This window comes from Neomonachus schauinslandi, chromosome 1 (assembly GCF_002201575.2).
Source record: "Neomonachus schauinslandi chromosome 1, ASM220157v2, whole genome shotgun sequence".
Classification (NCBI taxonomy): Eukaryota; Metazoa; Chordata; class Mammalia; order Carnivora; family Phocidae; genus Neomonachus; species Neomonachus schauinslandi.
Genome location: NC_058403.1, coordinates 126,377,613 through 126,393,060, shown reverse-complemented (window position 1 = coordinate 126,393,060; position 15,448 = coordinate 126,377,613). Strand labels below are relative to the sequence as shown.

The following is a 15,448-nucleotide window of genomic DNA, read 5'->3' as shown; positions in this document are numbered from 1 at the left end:
TAGTTTCCATGAGAGTGCACAGAATTAAAATTTGTAGGAGACATTTCCTTATATAACCAATAGGTTTCATATTAAAACAGTTTTACTTTTTAAAATTTATTACTCACTTAGCCTTTAGTCCTTCTATTCTTTATTCTGCTTTATTTTATATAATTTGTCACTTTAATGAAGTTATAGACTTTTGTGTTTTTATCTTTACTACTTTCTACTTCTTGGTTCTGTCACATTGAGGGTAAGAATTTTAATGTCTGCCATATCTACAGGCTTTACTTGGAGCAGAGATTCCTAACTGCCAGCCCATGTATAGGACTTCAAGAAATCTTTGAAATCTTCCCCTCCAGTTAGTTACAAGCCTTACGTATATGTCTTTCTCTGGAATAGGGGCCATAGCTTTCTTTGAATTCTCAAATGGGTTTATGACTGCCTAAAATTTGAGTCATAGACTTAGAGAAGCAGGAGGACCTTCTTCTGTCTTAAAATGAAGATGATTTATATTGCTGACATCCTCCTCGTGGAATTTGTATAATAGATACAGCTTAACACATACAGGCTCACTCTCATTTTTATTTAAAACTTTTTCATTTTTTCCTTTTTAAACTTAAATTCAGGACAGAAACAATATGGTGAGTTTAAGTCCCTGCTACATGTGTGAAATGCATTCAACTGCCTGGCATGTGGAGTTGTCTTTGAGATTCTTTGTCTCATAAATTCAAGTCTCACCTCACATGTGTCTGAATGTAGATTCTTATTTCTTGTCCTTTAGCTATTTCAATTTATACTTGCTCCTTATAGCTTTGATAGCAGTTTAATAACCTGTAATCTTTTGCATTTATTGTTTTCCCATGACTTGTGTATTAACTGCATGTAAGTGTTTAAAACAAGTCACTGTTTTTGATTGTTATAAATTTTATCAGTCATCACTGTAAACTGTAACAAAATTTGGTGTTGAAACAATAACTTTAGGCTACATGGAAAATATTTCAACAACACTGTAGAAATATCTGCTAGCACTATATCACATTGTGATATAATATTTTATATTCATATTTTATAGATTTTGCTTCATTAATTTGTTTCTGCCAAAATTTGATGTAGAAAATGTTTCTCATCACTTACAAAGTGTTGATTTTTCTCACTGAACCTATTTGGTAGCCCCAGATTGAGCACTATGAAGTTTTGTTTTTGTTTTTTCCAGAATATAAATCAAAAGCCAGTAGTTCTTCGAAAGAGAAGACAAAGAATAAAAATAGAAGCAAATTGGGATCTCTTCTATTATAGGTAAACTTAAAGCCTCTTTTCCAACAGATTAAATTTGGAATTGCCGTTGGAAGAATCATGATAGGTTTTTCTTGCCTGAAACTAGTGCTTTATGCTGCGGGTATTTTTATGCTCTCAAGGTCAAGAATTGTAACTGTTAAGATTGGTATGATTAATGATGCTTCCGTAATATTAATGTCTTTTATAGTGTTGGTAGTCTGAGGAGCTAAGGCTTTGAGATGATTACTTAAAAGAGGTAGATGATGAAAACATAAAGAGACTTGTGGGAAATGGGTATCTAGCTTAGCTGGCCTATTACACTTTTCCAGCCTTTCTGATCTGTTTACCCCTTCTCCACCTACTGGCCCTGCCCACTGTTCCTCCACCCCAAACACACACACAGACATATACGTACAGAAAGACTTTGAAACATTTTGGGGATTTTCTAAATTTTTTGGGATAACTTACAGTACTTACTCTGGAAGCTGACATATTGATTATACCTTGGCTAATAAAGGAAAATATGTGCTTTGGAATCTTCTCACAGTACTTTTAAAGTATATAGTATCTAGAATGGCCTTAAGAATATTGGTTTTCGGGGCGCCTGGGTGGCTCAGTTGGTTAAGCGACTGCCTTCGGCTCAGGTCATGATCCTGGAGTCCCGGGATCGAGTCCCGCATCGGGCTCCCTGCTCGGCGGGGAGTCTGCTTCTCCCTCTGACCCTCCCCCCTCTCATGTGCTTTCTCTCTCTCTGTCTCTCATTCTCTCTCTCAGATAAATAAATAAAATCTTTTAAAAAAAAAAAAAGAATATTGGTTTTCTTTCTTAGGAATTCTTCGATTATGTTGTCTCCCATAGAACTGTGTTGGAGCTCTGACATCAGACTTTTTAGGAGTGTTACAGAATGAAAATGAAAGGATATGATGCCCATCCACCTCCAGTTCAGACCTGTGTCCAAATTTATTACAGTAGTTAAATTATTCTAGGCATAAAAAGAAGATGTTTTACAAATATCAATCAGAACTTGGCAGTTTAGCTGTATTCTTTCTTAGGTACTTTGTAACATTCTAATCTAGAATGTTGCTCATCCTACCTGGGTGCAAAGTTCAGAAATTCTTATCCCCAACCTGAAATTTGATACCTGATTGTAATTATTTTCTGACTGAAATTTATACTAGCAATAAATATTGAAATTGAATATCAGTTCCTTGTTTTAAAATCCACACAGATTTGTTTTTGTGGTTTGGGTAATTTTTTTTCCCTTAGCATTTTATTATGGAAACTTTCAAACATACAGAAAAGGTCAAAGAATTTTACAGTGTACACCTATTACCTATCACCAAGATTCTACCATTTACATTGTACTATATTTTACAGAGATTTTATTTTCTTCATTTACACTTGCTGAAGTTTGTTAATTCCACTGTTTTCTTACTCTATAAAATGTAATAAGGCGTATTTATAGATTTTTTTTTTTTAATGTTTATTGCTTCCTACTATTTTCTGATCATATGTATAGGTTTGGTCAGGATCATGCCAAGTCAAACCTAATTTGGAATTTCAAAACGCGTGAAGAACTGAGAGATAGTCTTGAATCTGAAATGAGAGCATTTAATATTGATAGAGAGCTTGGTAGTGCTAATGTGATCTCCTGGAACCACCATGAATTTGAGGTAAAGTTTAATTTTTGTAATACTAATTTTTTCTTTTTGGAAGTATATATTATTTTTGGAGTGTTTTTCAAAGATTTATGGTTATATAACATATTTTTACCTTTCCCTCTTAATTTTGTGGAGGAAATATTAGAAAAGTTTTATATTAGTCTGAGACAAAAAATAATTCATTACATTAAGTAGCTCAGCTTGTACCTGAGAACTTTTGTACCTGAAAATGTAGGAGTTTTAATGAATTTGATCTTCTGCTTTCTAGATCTGTTCTTTGCTTATTTTTTTCCTCCTTAGCTTTTTTTCCTCAATTGAAATATAGCCTTTTTTCCTTGTACTTGTACCTTGTTTAATTGACTTTTTTGTGGTAGTTTGATTCTGAATGTGGCCAAAGAAACATGTTGGTTAAAAAAAAAAAAAACGGGAGCGCCTGGGTGGCTCAGTCGTTAAGCGTCTGCCTTCGGCTCAGGTCATGATCCCAGGGTCCTGGGATCGAGCCCCACATCGGGCTCCCTGCTCCATGGGAAGCCTGCTTCTCCCTCTCCCACTCCCCCCTGCTTGTGTTCTCTCTCTCGCTGTCTCTCTCTCTCTGTCAAATAAATAAAATCTTAAAAAAAAAAAAAAAAAGAAACGTGGTGGTAGATAATCGTGTGTGTTTGTGTGTGTGTATAATGTAAGCTCTCATAGCAGTTGTGAGTTTGAACATACTCATGATCCTGTAGGCTTTGATCTTTAATCCAACTGCATTTGCAAAATACAATGATTTGATTGTTCTCATTCCCTCCTCCTCAAAAAACTTCCTTTACTTTGGTTTTAGGAGTCTGTATTCTCCTGGATTTTCTCCTCCTTCATTGTGCACTCCTCCTTTGTTCACTTTTCTTATTTTCCCAACTGCTAAACTGGCACAAAGGACCACTTCTTGGACCTCATATTTATATCCATTGTCTTATGGCTTTAACTGTTTTTTATTTGCTGGTGGCTTCCAGATTTTTATCTCAGATTTTCTTTCCGAGACCTCATATTGTTATCTTATAATTGGATATCCAATAAGCAACTAGAATGTAGCTCTAAAACTGTGCTCTTGCTCTTCCTCCAAACCTACTTCTCTTGTAGTCTTTCTGATTTTAGATAATGGCTCCTTCTTATTTTCTAGTCAAAGCCCTTGAAGATATCTTTTGTCTTATACCCCGGATCCAATTTGTCAGCAAATCCGATTCAGTACACTTTCAAAATTATTCCATAACCCAACCCTCCTCTCTTTGTGGGATTGTAGCAGTATCTCTGCTTCCACCCTTGCCTCCCTGTAATCTGTTAACATAGCAGCATTATGATCTTACTAAAATAAAGTAGATCATGTCACTTGTCTGCTCAGAGCCCTCTGGTACTTCTGTCACTTCTGATCTCACTTTGAAAAAGCCTGGGTCCTTCAAATGACTTACTAGACAAGATTTGTGTACCCCCTAATCCCAGGCATTCTTTCTTTGATCTCATGTTTTACTACTCACCCTTTCACCTTGCTCCAGCAACTCTTGAGTTCCCTGGAAACACCAAATTCATGTTCTTGACTCAAGATCTTTCTCTACTTGCTATTCCTTCTTACTAGAATATTCTTTTTCCCTGGATAGCCTCATAACTTGTTTTTCCTTCAGGTCTTTAACTGACTGTCATTATCTGAATAGGCCTTTCCTGGCCACTCTTTAAAAATGCAGCCCTCAGGGGTGCCTGGGTGCTCAGTTGGTTAAGTGTCCAACTCCTGGTTTCAGCTCAGGTCATGATCTCAGGGTTGTGAGATCGAGTCCTGTGTCAGGCTCCATGCTCAGCAGGGAGCCTGCTTGAGATTCTCTCTCTCCCTCTCCCTCTGCTCCTCCTCCCACCCCTTTACTCACTCTCTCTCTAAAAATGAATAAATCTTTAAAAATGCAGCCCTCTTTGTATATACATACAACCCCCTACTCTCTCCCTCCCCCCCCCCCCCCTCTTCCCTGCTTTATTTCACTCCATAGCACTTACTGTCACCCAATTATCATGTATATTTTACTTTTTTATCTACTACTCCTGTAAGGACAGTAATTTTTATGTTTGTTTATTGCTATATCCTTGACGGCTAGAATAGTGCATGGCACACACAGTATATGCTTAGTAAATAGAAGTTGAATTGAATGCTCAGAATTTATAGAAAGAAAGTGAAATGGATATACATATATATTTGATTTTATATAGTTTATATTTTTAGAAATTATTTTAGGCTTTGGAAAAAGAATTTTAATAATCTGGTCAGTAGAATTCCTTTTTACAATTGCTTGCCAATCTTTACTTTAGACAAGCAGCCTGAGTACAAAGGTCATGCTGCTGCCATAGCTCCTGATCATCATGGGCTGCTCCTTCATGTATCGCCTCCTTTGTAATCTGGGGTAATTTGACATGCAGAGAATGAATAAATAAAGATACACCATAAAGTGTAGTTGATGTGTTGGGAGATGAAGAAAAACCTGAGGTAACTTGTGTGAATTGCACAAACCGTGTATGGTGCAGGATCATTTACTCCGTAGTTGGTTGTGACAAACTGAGAAGGGAGGGAAACAGATTATCTCTTAACAGTGTTTTGAGTCTTCTTTCCCTTCAACTTCATTAGTACCATACAGTCCTGCGAAAGTTTTTATCAACAAGTTTTACAGTCATAAATTTGGTATATAATTCCAGCTCTTTAATATTTAACTAAAATAGTAAGTTATATTAATAATAGTTATCAGATATTTTAAGAAATGATGAATTTTTTTCTGCTAAAGGTGGTCTTACAAGAAAAGAAAAAAGCTCTGAACAGAATTTAAGAAGTGATTATGTGGAAACTGCCAAAACCTTATTGTAAACTAAAAAACTCTAATGTGCATTTATTAATAAAGGTTAAATATGAGTGCCTGGCAGAGGAAATCAAAATAGGAGACTATTACCTGAGATTACTGTTGGAGGAAGATGAGAATGAAGAAAGTGGATCAATTAAGAGATCGTAAGCTACTCTTCATATCTTGTTATATTTGTTTTCACTATTAGTTTCATGGCTAATTCCATTGTGAACTTTTTTAAAAAAATCTAGGTATGAATTTTTCAACGAGCTCTATCATCGTTTCCTGCTCACCCCAAAAGTAAACATGAAGTGTTTATGTTTACAAGCCCTTGCTATTGTTTATGGCAGATGTCATGAAGAAATAGGACCTTTTACAGATACAAGATATATCATTGGAATGTTAGAGAGGGTAAGAATATCATTTAAGGAAACTGCTGTTTGATAGTGCATTTGGGGTACTTATTAAATTTTCAAAACTGAATATAAATTCTGTTTGATTACATTGTTACCATAACTTTCTGCATGAGTTTTGTGTAGTTTACATTATACTTAATTAAATATAAGTTAGGTGAATAGGAAAATGACTAATGAGTTAGTATTTGTCCATGTCAGTTTATTTTTTTCAGTTGCTGCTTTTGAACAACTTTAGCGACTTATTTGCCAGTCTTTAATTTAAGTATGGATGAGCTGGACAGGTGTGTAAAAGAAATAGTGACTATTAGATTTGTGTGTACATTTGGTTTTCCACTTTGAAAAAATTTTAAATTATGCTAACATACTAAATTTTTTTTTTAAGATTTTATTTATTTGAGAGAGAGAGAAATAGAGAAAGAGCATGATGAGTTGGGGGGGGAGGGGCAGAGGGAGAGGGAGAAGCAGACTCCCCGCTGAGCAAGGAGCTGATGTGGGACTCAATCCCAGGACCCTGGGCTCATGACCTGAGCCAAAGGCAGACGCTTAACCGACTAAGCCACCCAGGCGCCTGCTAGCATGCTGAATTTCAAAGTGTGAAGAACTACACACTTAAAAAGTTTTTAGAACTACCATGATAGCCAAAAAAGGGAACCTTGAGTTAGCACATTTTAGAAAGTTTGTCCTTTAACACTTGAGCTTGGCTGGGGGAAAGAACATAGTGACCCATTCATCCATCCTGCAGCTCAAATTCGAGTGTAACCTACTTGTTGCAGTATATACACTTTGTTCTTTTGTGCTTATATTCCTCTTACATTTAACAATTTGAATTTCAGTGAACTGCCTTAGAACCATTTCACCAATTTTTAAATGGCCATCAATGCTTGTTATAATTACCTTTACTGTCAACCATACTTTGTAGATTAGAAAACTGATTCTGGATAAGGTCATAAAACATACCTAGGAAATAACATAACCAGATGAAAATCTTATTGTTTGCTGTTACATTATTAATGATACACAATAGTGTATTATTCTAATTCACTGTTATTCCAGTAAACCTGAGTACTTGCAGCATAGCCTTTGTATTTTTTAGACAGATACATATTTTCCTTCTTGTTTCTGTTATCATGATGTGATTTATATGAAGCATCATTAATCATTCTTTAGAATATTTACTTGAGAAGTGTCATTTGGGATAATTCATTTGTTTGAATTTTTATATATTTATATATTAAAGTATATATTTGTGTATATATATAAATTATGTTAAAGTAATTTGTTTTTGACTTTTAAAATATATGCCTTTCTAGGGAAATTAGACAAGTTATATAAAATTTCACAGAATGCAAGACATTGAGGAATTAAACAATAATTAATAGTCTTCTCTCATGTTCTTGATGTTTAAAAGGTGACTTTCTTATTCGCTGTTGCTGATTTTGTCCATTGATGATAATAACTTAATCTGTGTTTCTGTTCACTTCTGACTAAATCTTGTTTATTCAATAGTGCACAGATAAACTTGAACGAGACCGGTTGATCCTCTTCCTTAACAAGTTGATCCTTAATAAGGTACAGTATTTTGCTTAAGTATGCAGTTATTTGCAGATAAATCACATGAATATATAACAAAAAGATAAAATATTACAGTTTGAGCTAATTATCCGGACATGATTCTTTTCTGCTCCTTTTAGTTCAGAAATCTCTGTGTGCTATCAACTTCTGGAATGAAAATTTTTTGCCACATACTCTGTACATTCTGTCCTATTGTTACAGATACTGAATAAATTAATGATAATAAAATTCTGAATGAAGAATAATGAGGGATGAAATCAATAGCTGATTTTTCTTTAGGGACTCTTTAGGATTGGACTGGAAGTAAAATAAATGTTTGACATAAAATGGAAGGTTTGTAATTTATTCAGTGTACATTTTGATGATAAGGTAATTTGAAGACAAACTGGAGAGTCACTTTAGCTCTTCACACTTTCTTTTTTAAGATATTTTAATAGGGGGGCTCCTGGGTGGCTCAGTCGTTAAGCGTCTGCCGTCAGCTCAGGTCATGATCCCGGGGTCCTGGGATCGAGTCCCACATCGGGCTCCCACCTTGAGGGGAAGCCTGCTTCTCCCTCTCCCACTCCCCCTGCTTGTGTTCCTGCTCTCGCTATCTCTGTCTCTGTCAAATAAATAAAATCTTTAAAAAAAAAAAAAAAAGACATTTTAATAGGATTGGGGCTCTTGGGTGGCTCAATTGGTTAGGTGTCTGACTTTTTTTTTTTCCCAAAGATTTTATTTATTTATTTGATAGAGATAGCAAGAGAGGGAACACAGCATGGGGGAGCTGGAGAAGGAGAAGCAGGCTCCCCGCTGAGCAGGGAGCCCGATGTAGGGCTCGATCCCAGGACACTGGGATCATGACCTGAGCCGAAAGCAGACGCTTAACAACTGAGCCACCCAGGTGCCCCTAAACATCTGACTCTTACTTTCAGGTCAAGTCTTGATCTTAGGGTGGTGAGAATGAGCCCTGCATCGGGCTCTGCACTCAGCATGGAGTCTACTTGGGATTCTTTCTCCCTCTCCTCCGCCCCTCTCACTTGTCCTCTCTCTCTCTCAAATAAAAAAAATTTTTTTTAAGGAAAAATTCATTTCTCTCTTTTTTTTTTAAGATTTATTTGAGAGAGAGAGTTCAAGCGGTGGGGGGAGGGCAAAGGGAGAGGGACAAGTAGATTCCCTGCTTCCCTCGGCGGGAAGCAGGCTTCCCGCCGAGCAGGGAGCCCGATGTGGGACTCGATCCCAGGACCCTGGGATCATGACCTGAGCCGAAGGCAGACGCTTAACGACTGAGCCACCCAGGCGCCCAATCTCTTCCTAACTTCTAAGAAATTGCCAGTTTTTATCTTAAGTTTACAAGAACTGGAACATTAAAAGATTTTTCTTTTTTTTTTTTTTTTTAAAGATTTTATTTATTTATTTGAGACAGAATGAGAGAGAGAGAGAGAGCGAGCACATGAGAGGGGTGAGGGTCAGAGGAAGAAGCAAGCTCGCTGCTGAGCAGGGAGCCCGATGCGGGACTCGATCCAGGGACTCCAGGATCATGACCTGAGCCGAAGGCAGTTGCTTAACCAACTGAGCCACCCAGGCGCCCGATTTTTCTTTTTTTTTTAAGATTTTATTTATTTATTTGACAGAGAGAGAGACAGCGAGAGAGGGAACACCAGCAGGGGGAGTGGGAGAGGGAGAAGCAGGCTTCCTGCCGAGCAGGGAGCCCGATGCGAGACTCGATCCCAGGACCCCGGGATCATGACCTGAGCCGAAGGCACATGCTTAACAACTGAGCCACCCAGTCACCCCAAGATTTTTCAGTATACTAGATTTCATTTCTGTTTATAGAATAATCTGGTTATTAACCCAAAAATCCTAGGAAAATGCGAACCAGAGAATTTATCGTGTGTGTTACTCCTGCTAGGCTTTGTTTATTTTTGTTTTGTTTTGCTCAGAATATATTTAAGTAAAAATTCTTTATGTGATCTCTTTGCTTTGCCCTTTTCACATTTATATAAATCATGTTCCTTGAACACAAAATCCTGAAAACACTAAGTAATACCAGTTGTATGTCAGTTTGTCCAAAGAGATTCTAAATGTTTTCTTCTTTGAGTCTTTTAGGTAATAGTACCTATTGGAAAGAAAAATTTTCAGTTAGGTAAAAGTGTTTTTGCCTTCCAGAGAAATGTTAAGGATCTCATGGATTCAAATGGAATTAGAATCCTTGTGGACTTGCTTACCCTTGCACATCTCCACGTGAGCCGAGCTACAGTACCACTACAAGTATGTGTGCTTACCTAGATTTCACAAGTTTAACCGCCTTTGAGGACAATTTCGGATCAAAAGAATCATAAAAATTTACATGAAAACCTGTCAGTATATGTGGTCCTGAATATGGCCAGTAAAAGTTAAAATAACCATAAGAACAATCTCAAATGGACAGTGTTGATCCAATTTTATTTTTCAAGTGTCTCTTTTGTCTTTTAAAGTAACTGTATCTCTAATGTGGCTTATTTTGAGGCAATGTGACCTTTCAGATTTAAACTGAATTTGTCAGTTATGTAATTAGAACTTAAGGCATTGACAGCCACTGAGAATATACTTTGCCTTTAGGAATCTGGAGGCCTTATTGAAACCAGCCAGTAAGAGGATAGAACTGCAAGTCTCTACTGAAAGGCCTCTTCTGATACCTAACTTGTAGAAGAGATCTATACCTAGCTCACTGGTGATTTTTTTGGTGTTGTGTTTTGTTTTTGTTTAATCTCCTAGTTCAAGGAGATGTTCCATGTTAGTTTCTGGCTTAATTGTGTACAAAAGTGCTATTTGAATATTTAGAATATGGCATTTTCTATTGTCAGGTATGAGTAATAGTAATTGTAATGCTTATGTAGCATGACAGTATATCAGGTACTGTTCTGGTATATGTGATATATTCACTCTTTAAATTCCCCAGTGGTTGTCCCATTTTACAGATGAAAAAACTGTGGGACAGAGAAGCCAAGTGTTTTACCCAAGGCCACCCATTAAGGAACAGAGCCAGTTAGAACCCAGATGTCTAAGCTCTTAACCACTTTGCTATGTCTGTCTGTATGAATCTAACCATAAGCTGGTAGTTAGGAGGGTAGTTAAAAACCTTGTTTTAATAAAATATACTAACTAAATAAAAATTTTATCTTTGGTTCTCATAAACATTGATATATAAAATTATAAGAATTATCTGTAGTGAGGGTAGTAGATTGAAAGTGTTTAAATGCATTAAAAACCTTTTAGTATTTTAACTCTTTGATCTCAGATACTTATTGAACTTTTAGTTGGAGTGAGTTTTTTCCCTCAAAAGAACTTTAGTATTTTCAGCATTGTGGTTTAAGGTTAATGTTGTATTTCTTTATATAGGTATTTATAATATTCTTTGCTACTAAAATTTTACTGGCATGAGAATTTATTTAATGTCCATAGGGAATGTAAATGTCTTTGAATTTAGCTTAGATTGCCAAGTGAATTTAGGAAACCATTTATTTCAAATGCATATTAGTAAGGAAATAGCTTTTTTGGACTACTCAGTTAGACATCTGATCCTTTACTCTTAAAATAAGGTCACCTGAAATTTAGGTGATTTTCCAAAGGGGTGTAAACCCAGAAAGTTAGTACTGTGTTACTATTTATGGTATCTGCCCCCTTAGATTTCTGCCTTGAAAAATAACTACATCTTTTTAAAACTCAGAGCAATGTAATCGAAGCCTCTCCAGATATGAAAAGAGAAAGTGAAAAGGAATGGTACTTTGGCAATGCAGACAAAGAAAGGAGTGGCCCATATGGATTTCATGAGGTTAGTGTCTTAGAGAAACTTTTTGTGATGGTCTTTGTCCTTCTTATACCCTCCTGCTTAGCACACAGAGAGAGAGAGGTTGAGGATTTTCAAACTATGATTTAAAGTACTGTCATCAGCTCCAAGGGCTCAGCCATCAACTTCCCCATGAAGGATTAGATGGCTTGCAGTTATAAAGAACCACACGCACAGAAACAGACACACAGTCATGTCTTCAAACCTTGTTGTTTATAAGCTGTTGTTACAGAGGTAGCACTTAGATTTTTAATGAATTTTAAATAATAATAACAATTGCTACCTTAATAATTAATTGTAAGCTATTATAATATTATAGATATTAAGGCTTTTCAAACTATAACACTTCTATATGGAATGAATAGGTAAATTTTTTAATATGCAGTCTGAAATTCTTTGAAAATTGCCTGCACAATCCAAGGGCAATTTCCATCTTAACATCTGCTGATACTTGATCTTGCCCTCTCAGGCTTTGAAATTTAGCCAAAGATAGTTTTATTGAAGACCAAGCCTTCTGCTTGTATATATTTTGGTCATTTTACACTCTGCCTGCTGTTTTCATTCTTCCCAATGTTCTTTATGCTCTGCAGGTTGGCCAACTAAATGGTTGTTTTCTTATATTAGTAACCTATTTCAGGTTCTTGAAGACTTGTCAACAAAAGTTTGTTACTGTTTTTTGATAGTGAACTTGGATGTTTATTACCATAGTTCATGTATTTGCCACAAAACAGAAAACCTTAGCAAACCTCATTTTGCTTTGTTTGTGTTTGTAATAACGGTGCCTTCCATTGATTTAGATGCAAGAATTGTGGACCAAAGGAATGTTGAATGCAAAAACCAGATGCTGGGCTCAAGGCATGGATGGATGGCGACCACTTCAGGCAATACCTCAGCTTAAGTGGTGTCTGTTAGCCAGTGGACAGGCTGTTCTAAATGAAACTGACCTTGCTACCCTTATATTGAACATGTTGATCACAATGTGTGGATATTTCCCAAGCAGGTAAAATGTAATTGAACATTTCCATGGTTAATAGGGACTCTAAAATAATCTTGTTCTCTCCATTTGCATGGGAGCTTCCTCAGTAACAAATGGGATTACCCTGATGATTTAGAGCAAAGATATTCCATTTGTGACCTTGAGGGACTGCTGCTTTGAGTTTGGGAGCTTTTGAAACATAAAGAAAGAATTTGCAAAATATATTGAAAAAGTAGCTAAAAAGTGACTTTCTCTAGGAAACTTCAAATAATGTTACAAAATTGAGGCTTACTAACTGCACTCTAGCAACAGTAACAATTGTCACATTGCTGTGAATCAGGTATGAACATTTGAAATAAACATACTGCAGCCTGTAGACAGTGGTGAGTGCCACCGGCTCCTTATCGGTCAGGTTAGCCACTCCTGGTATAGAACTTGAGTCTAAGCCCGGATCTCGCCCCACATCTTGTCCCACTTGACAAGTGAAAGTGAGACTGTGTTCTAGAGTGATAATTGTAACTGTTGCATGGAACTTTTGATATTTATAAAATATTTGCATATTATGTATCATTTTATTACTCTACTAGAGACATTTTGTGATGGAAGTTACTGAGAAACTATCAGTTTTATAACACTTGAGGCTTTCATGGTTCCAATTCTCTTTAAATTTCAGATCAGTCTTAAAAGCATACAATTAGCATTTCGAAGGAATGTAGCATTAAAATTAAAGCTATACGTGGAAAATACTGCGAATAGTTAAGGTTTAAAATTATGTGACAAAGTTAGATATGCCCTTTGGGGGGAAATATCCTCTGACAGTGTGTTGGACAACACCAAGTTTAATCAATTAAATAATAAATAAGAGTCTTTGGCTCTTCTAGGGTACTGTTTTTCAAGGAAATCTTATGGAAGGAAATGAAGTCATATTAAGCAGCCAAATAGATTTAAACCAAAATACCTAATCATGTTCCCAGCTGTATGAGAGCTTAGTCTTCATTAACAAAAAAGTAAGGTAACATGCTTCATGCCTAGTAGAATGTCATATCCTCTGCACATACAAATTTTAATAAATATATTAAATGTTGACCTTAGAAAATACTTTCTAGGGATCAAGATAACGCCATCATTCGGCCTTTACCGAGAGTGAAAAGACTGCTGTCAGATAGCGCTTGTCTTCCCCATATTATTCAGGTGAGTTATCTTAATGTTACCAAATTAGGGACAGTATTTTAAGAATCATTCTCCCTTATTCAGTTTTGGCATGAGCCCTACTCTTTGTTTTATTGTAGTGTATTCCATTTCCAGAAAGCCTGAACCCTGATTTACATATATTTCACTTATTCCTATTGAGTTGATATTCTGAATATACTATGGAAGATTGTATATCCAAGAACCTAAACATAGGAAGCCTCCAGACTCCAGAATTACTCTCAGCAGGTTTTCTTTATTATGCATTTTTCAAATCACACCGTTGAAGTTAGAACTCCTGAGAAGCATACCAGTGGGCCACAGAAGTGGACATGTGGTCAGCTATATTCCAAGAAATATCACAGCAGTCTTGCCAGCTTGCTCAGAGTTTGACTCTTTTCAGTTCAATGTTTTCATGGATAGCAACTGACCCAACACATTGAGTTGGAATTAATGTAGGTTATACTGAAGTATTTTTTCTTCGTTTTTCCCCTCATTATTCCACTTTTTGGGAATTAGGCTATCCAGATTAGCATTAAATCCAAATAAGTCAGGTCCCAGAGATTTCAGGTCAGTGTTTCCCTCCTGTCTATTAAATATCCTGTTGTTAAGTCTCGTCATTTATTTATCTTAAAAGATTTTATTTATTTGAGAGAGAGAGAGAGAGCACAAGCAGGGGGAGTGGGAGAGGGAGAAGCAGGCTCCTCGCTGAGCAGGGAGCCCGATGCGGGGCTCGATCCCAGGACCCTGGGATCATGACCTGAGCCGAAGGCAGCCGCTTAACTGACTGAGCCACTCAGGTGCCCCTAAATCCCATTTTTTATATTAACCACGCATGATGTGACTTTCAAGTGTATGGCAGTAACCTGTGCTATTTGTACACATCAGTTGTACATTGATGTGAAAAGGGAGAGGAGAATTACTTAGTTTGTATATTTTTACATTCATAGGTGTGCAAGTCACTGATAATGAGAAAGTCCTCTGAAATACGACAGTGACAGTACCCTATCAACTCCCTGCCACCCCCCGCCCCCAACTTCTGTTATTTAAGCATGTCAGCATTTCAAAATTTGTATGCTTTTCTGTTGTGGACCTTTCTGTTTCACTACTTAAATGAAAGAGCACTGCAATTATTGTTTCTTGTAACCTAACACCTACTCCAGCCCAGAGGATTATGTATGGCTGCGTATGTGAGGTGGCACAAGGAGAGGGATTTATTTCTATTCTGGACATGTAGGTAAAGGCCTGTAAATCTACCTCTCCCAAGTATTTTTCCAAGACTTAGGGAATTGAAAGAAAGAGATAAATGCAAACACTGTTGAATTTCAGGCCAGGAAAGCATGACTAAAAAAACTTTTGAGAGATGTGGTTGGTATAACACAACACTTCGGAGGGGAAGAGTCCGTTTTTAAAAAGTTTTTTTTTATTTTTTAAAGATCTTATTTATTTGTCAGAGAGAGAGCACAAGGGGGGGGGCTGCAGGCAGAGGGAGAAGCAGGCTTCCCACTGAGCAAGGGGGTACACGATCCCAGGACCCTGGGATCATGACCTGAGCCAAAGGCAGACGCTTAACCAGCTGAGCCACCCAGGCGCCCAGCCTATCTGTTCTTTTTTTTTTTTTTTTTTTTTTTTTTTTTTTTTTTTTTTTTTTTTTTTATTCTTATGTTAATCCCCATACATTACATCATTAGTTTTAGATGAAGTGTTCCATGATTCATTGTTTGTGT

The 15,448-nt window shown here is 36.6% G+C and overlaps 1 protein-coding gene across 1 annotated transcript in view; it reads left to right on the top strand.

The window, feature by feature from the left end:
* The window catches only part of DNAJC13 (DnaJ heat shock protein family (Hsp40) member C13), a 122,487-nt gene that overhangs the window by 59,087 nt on the left and 47,952 nt on the right, over window positions 1-15,448 (top strand). The window contains exons 21-30 of the mRNA XM_044920445.1: window positions 609-623; window positions 1,196-1,278; window positions 2,777-2,930; window positions 5,822-5,925; window positions 6,013-6,172; window positions 7,684-7,746; window positions 9,898-9,999; window positions 11,438-11,542; window positions 12,355-12,557; window positions 13,640-13,724. Coding sequence (XP_044776380.1) covers window positions 609-623; window positions 1,196-1,278; window positions 2,777-2,930; window positions 5,822-5,925; window positions 6,013-6,172; window positions 7,684-7,746; window positions 9,898-9,999; window positions 11,438-11,542; window positions 12,355-12,557; window positions 13,640-13,724 — 1,074 coding nt within the window. The remainder of the gene's footprint in view (window positions 1-608; window positions 624-1,195; window positions 1,279-2,776; window positions 2,931-5,821; window positions 5,926-6,012; window positions 6,173-7,683; window positions 7,747-9,897; window positions 10,000-11,437; window positions 11,543-12,354; window positions 12,558-13,639; window positions 13,725-15,448) is intronic.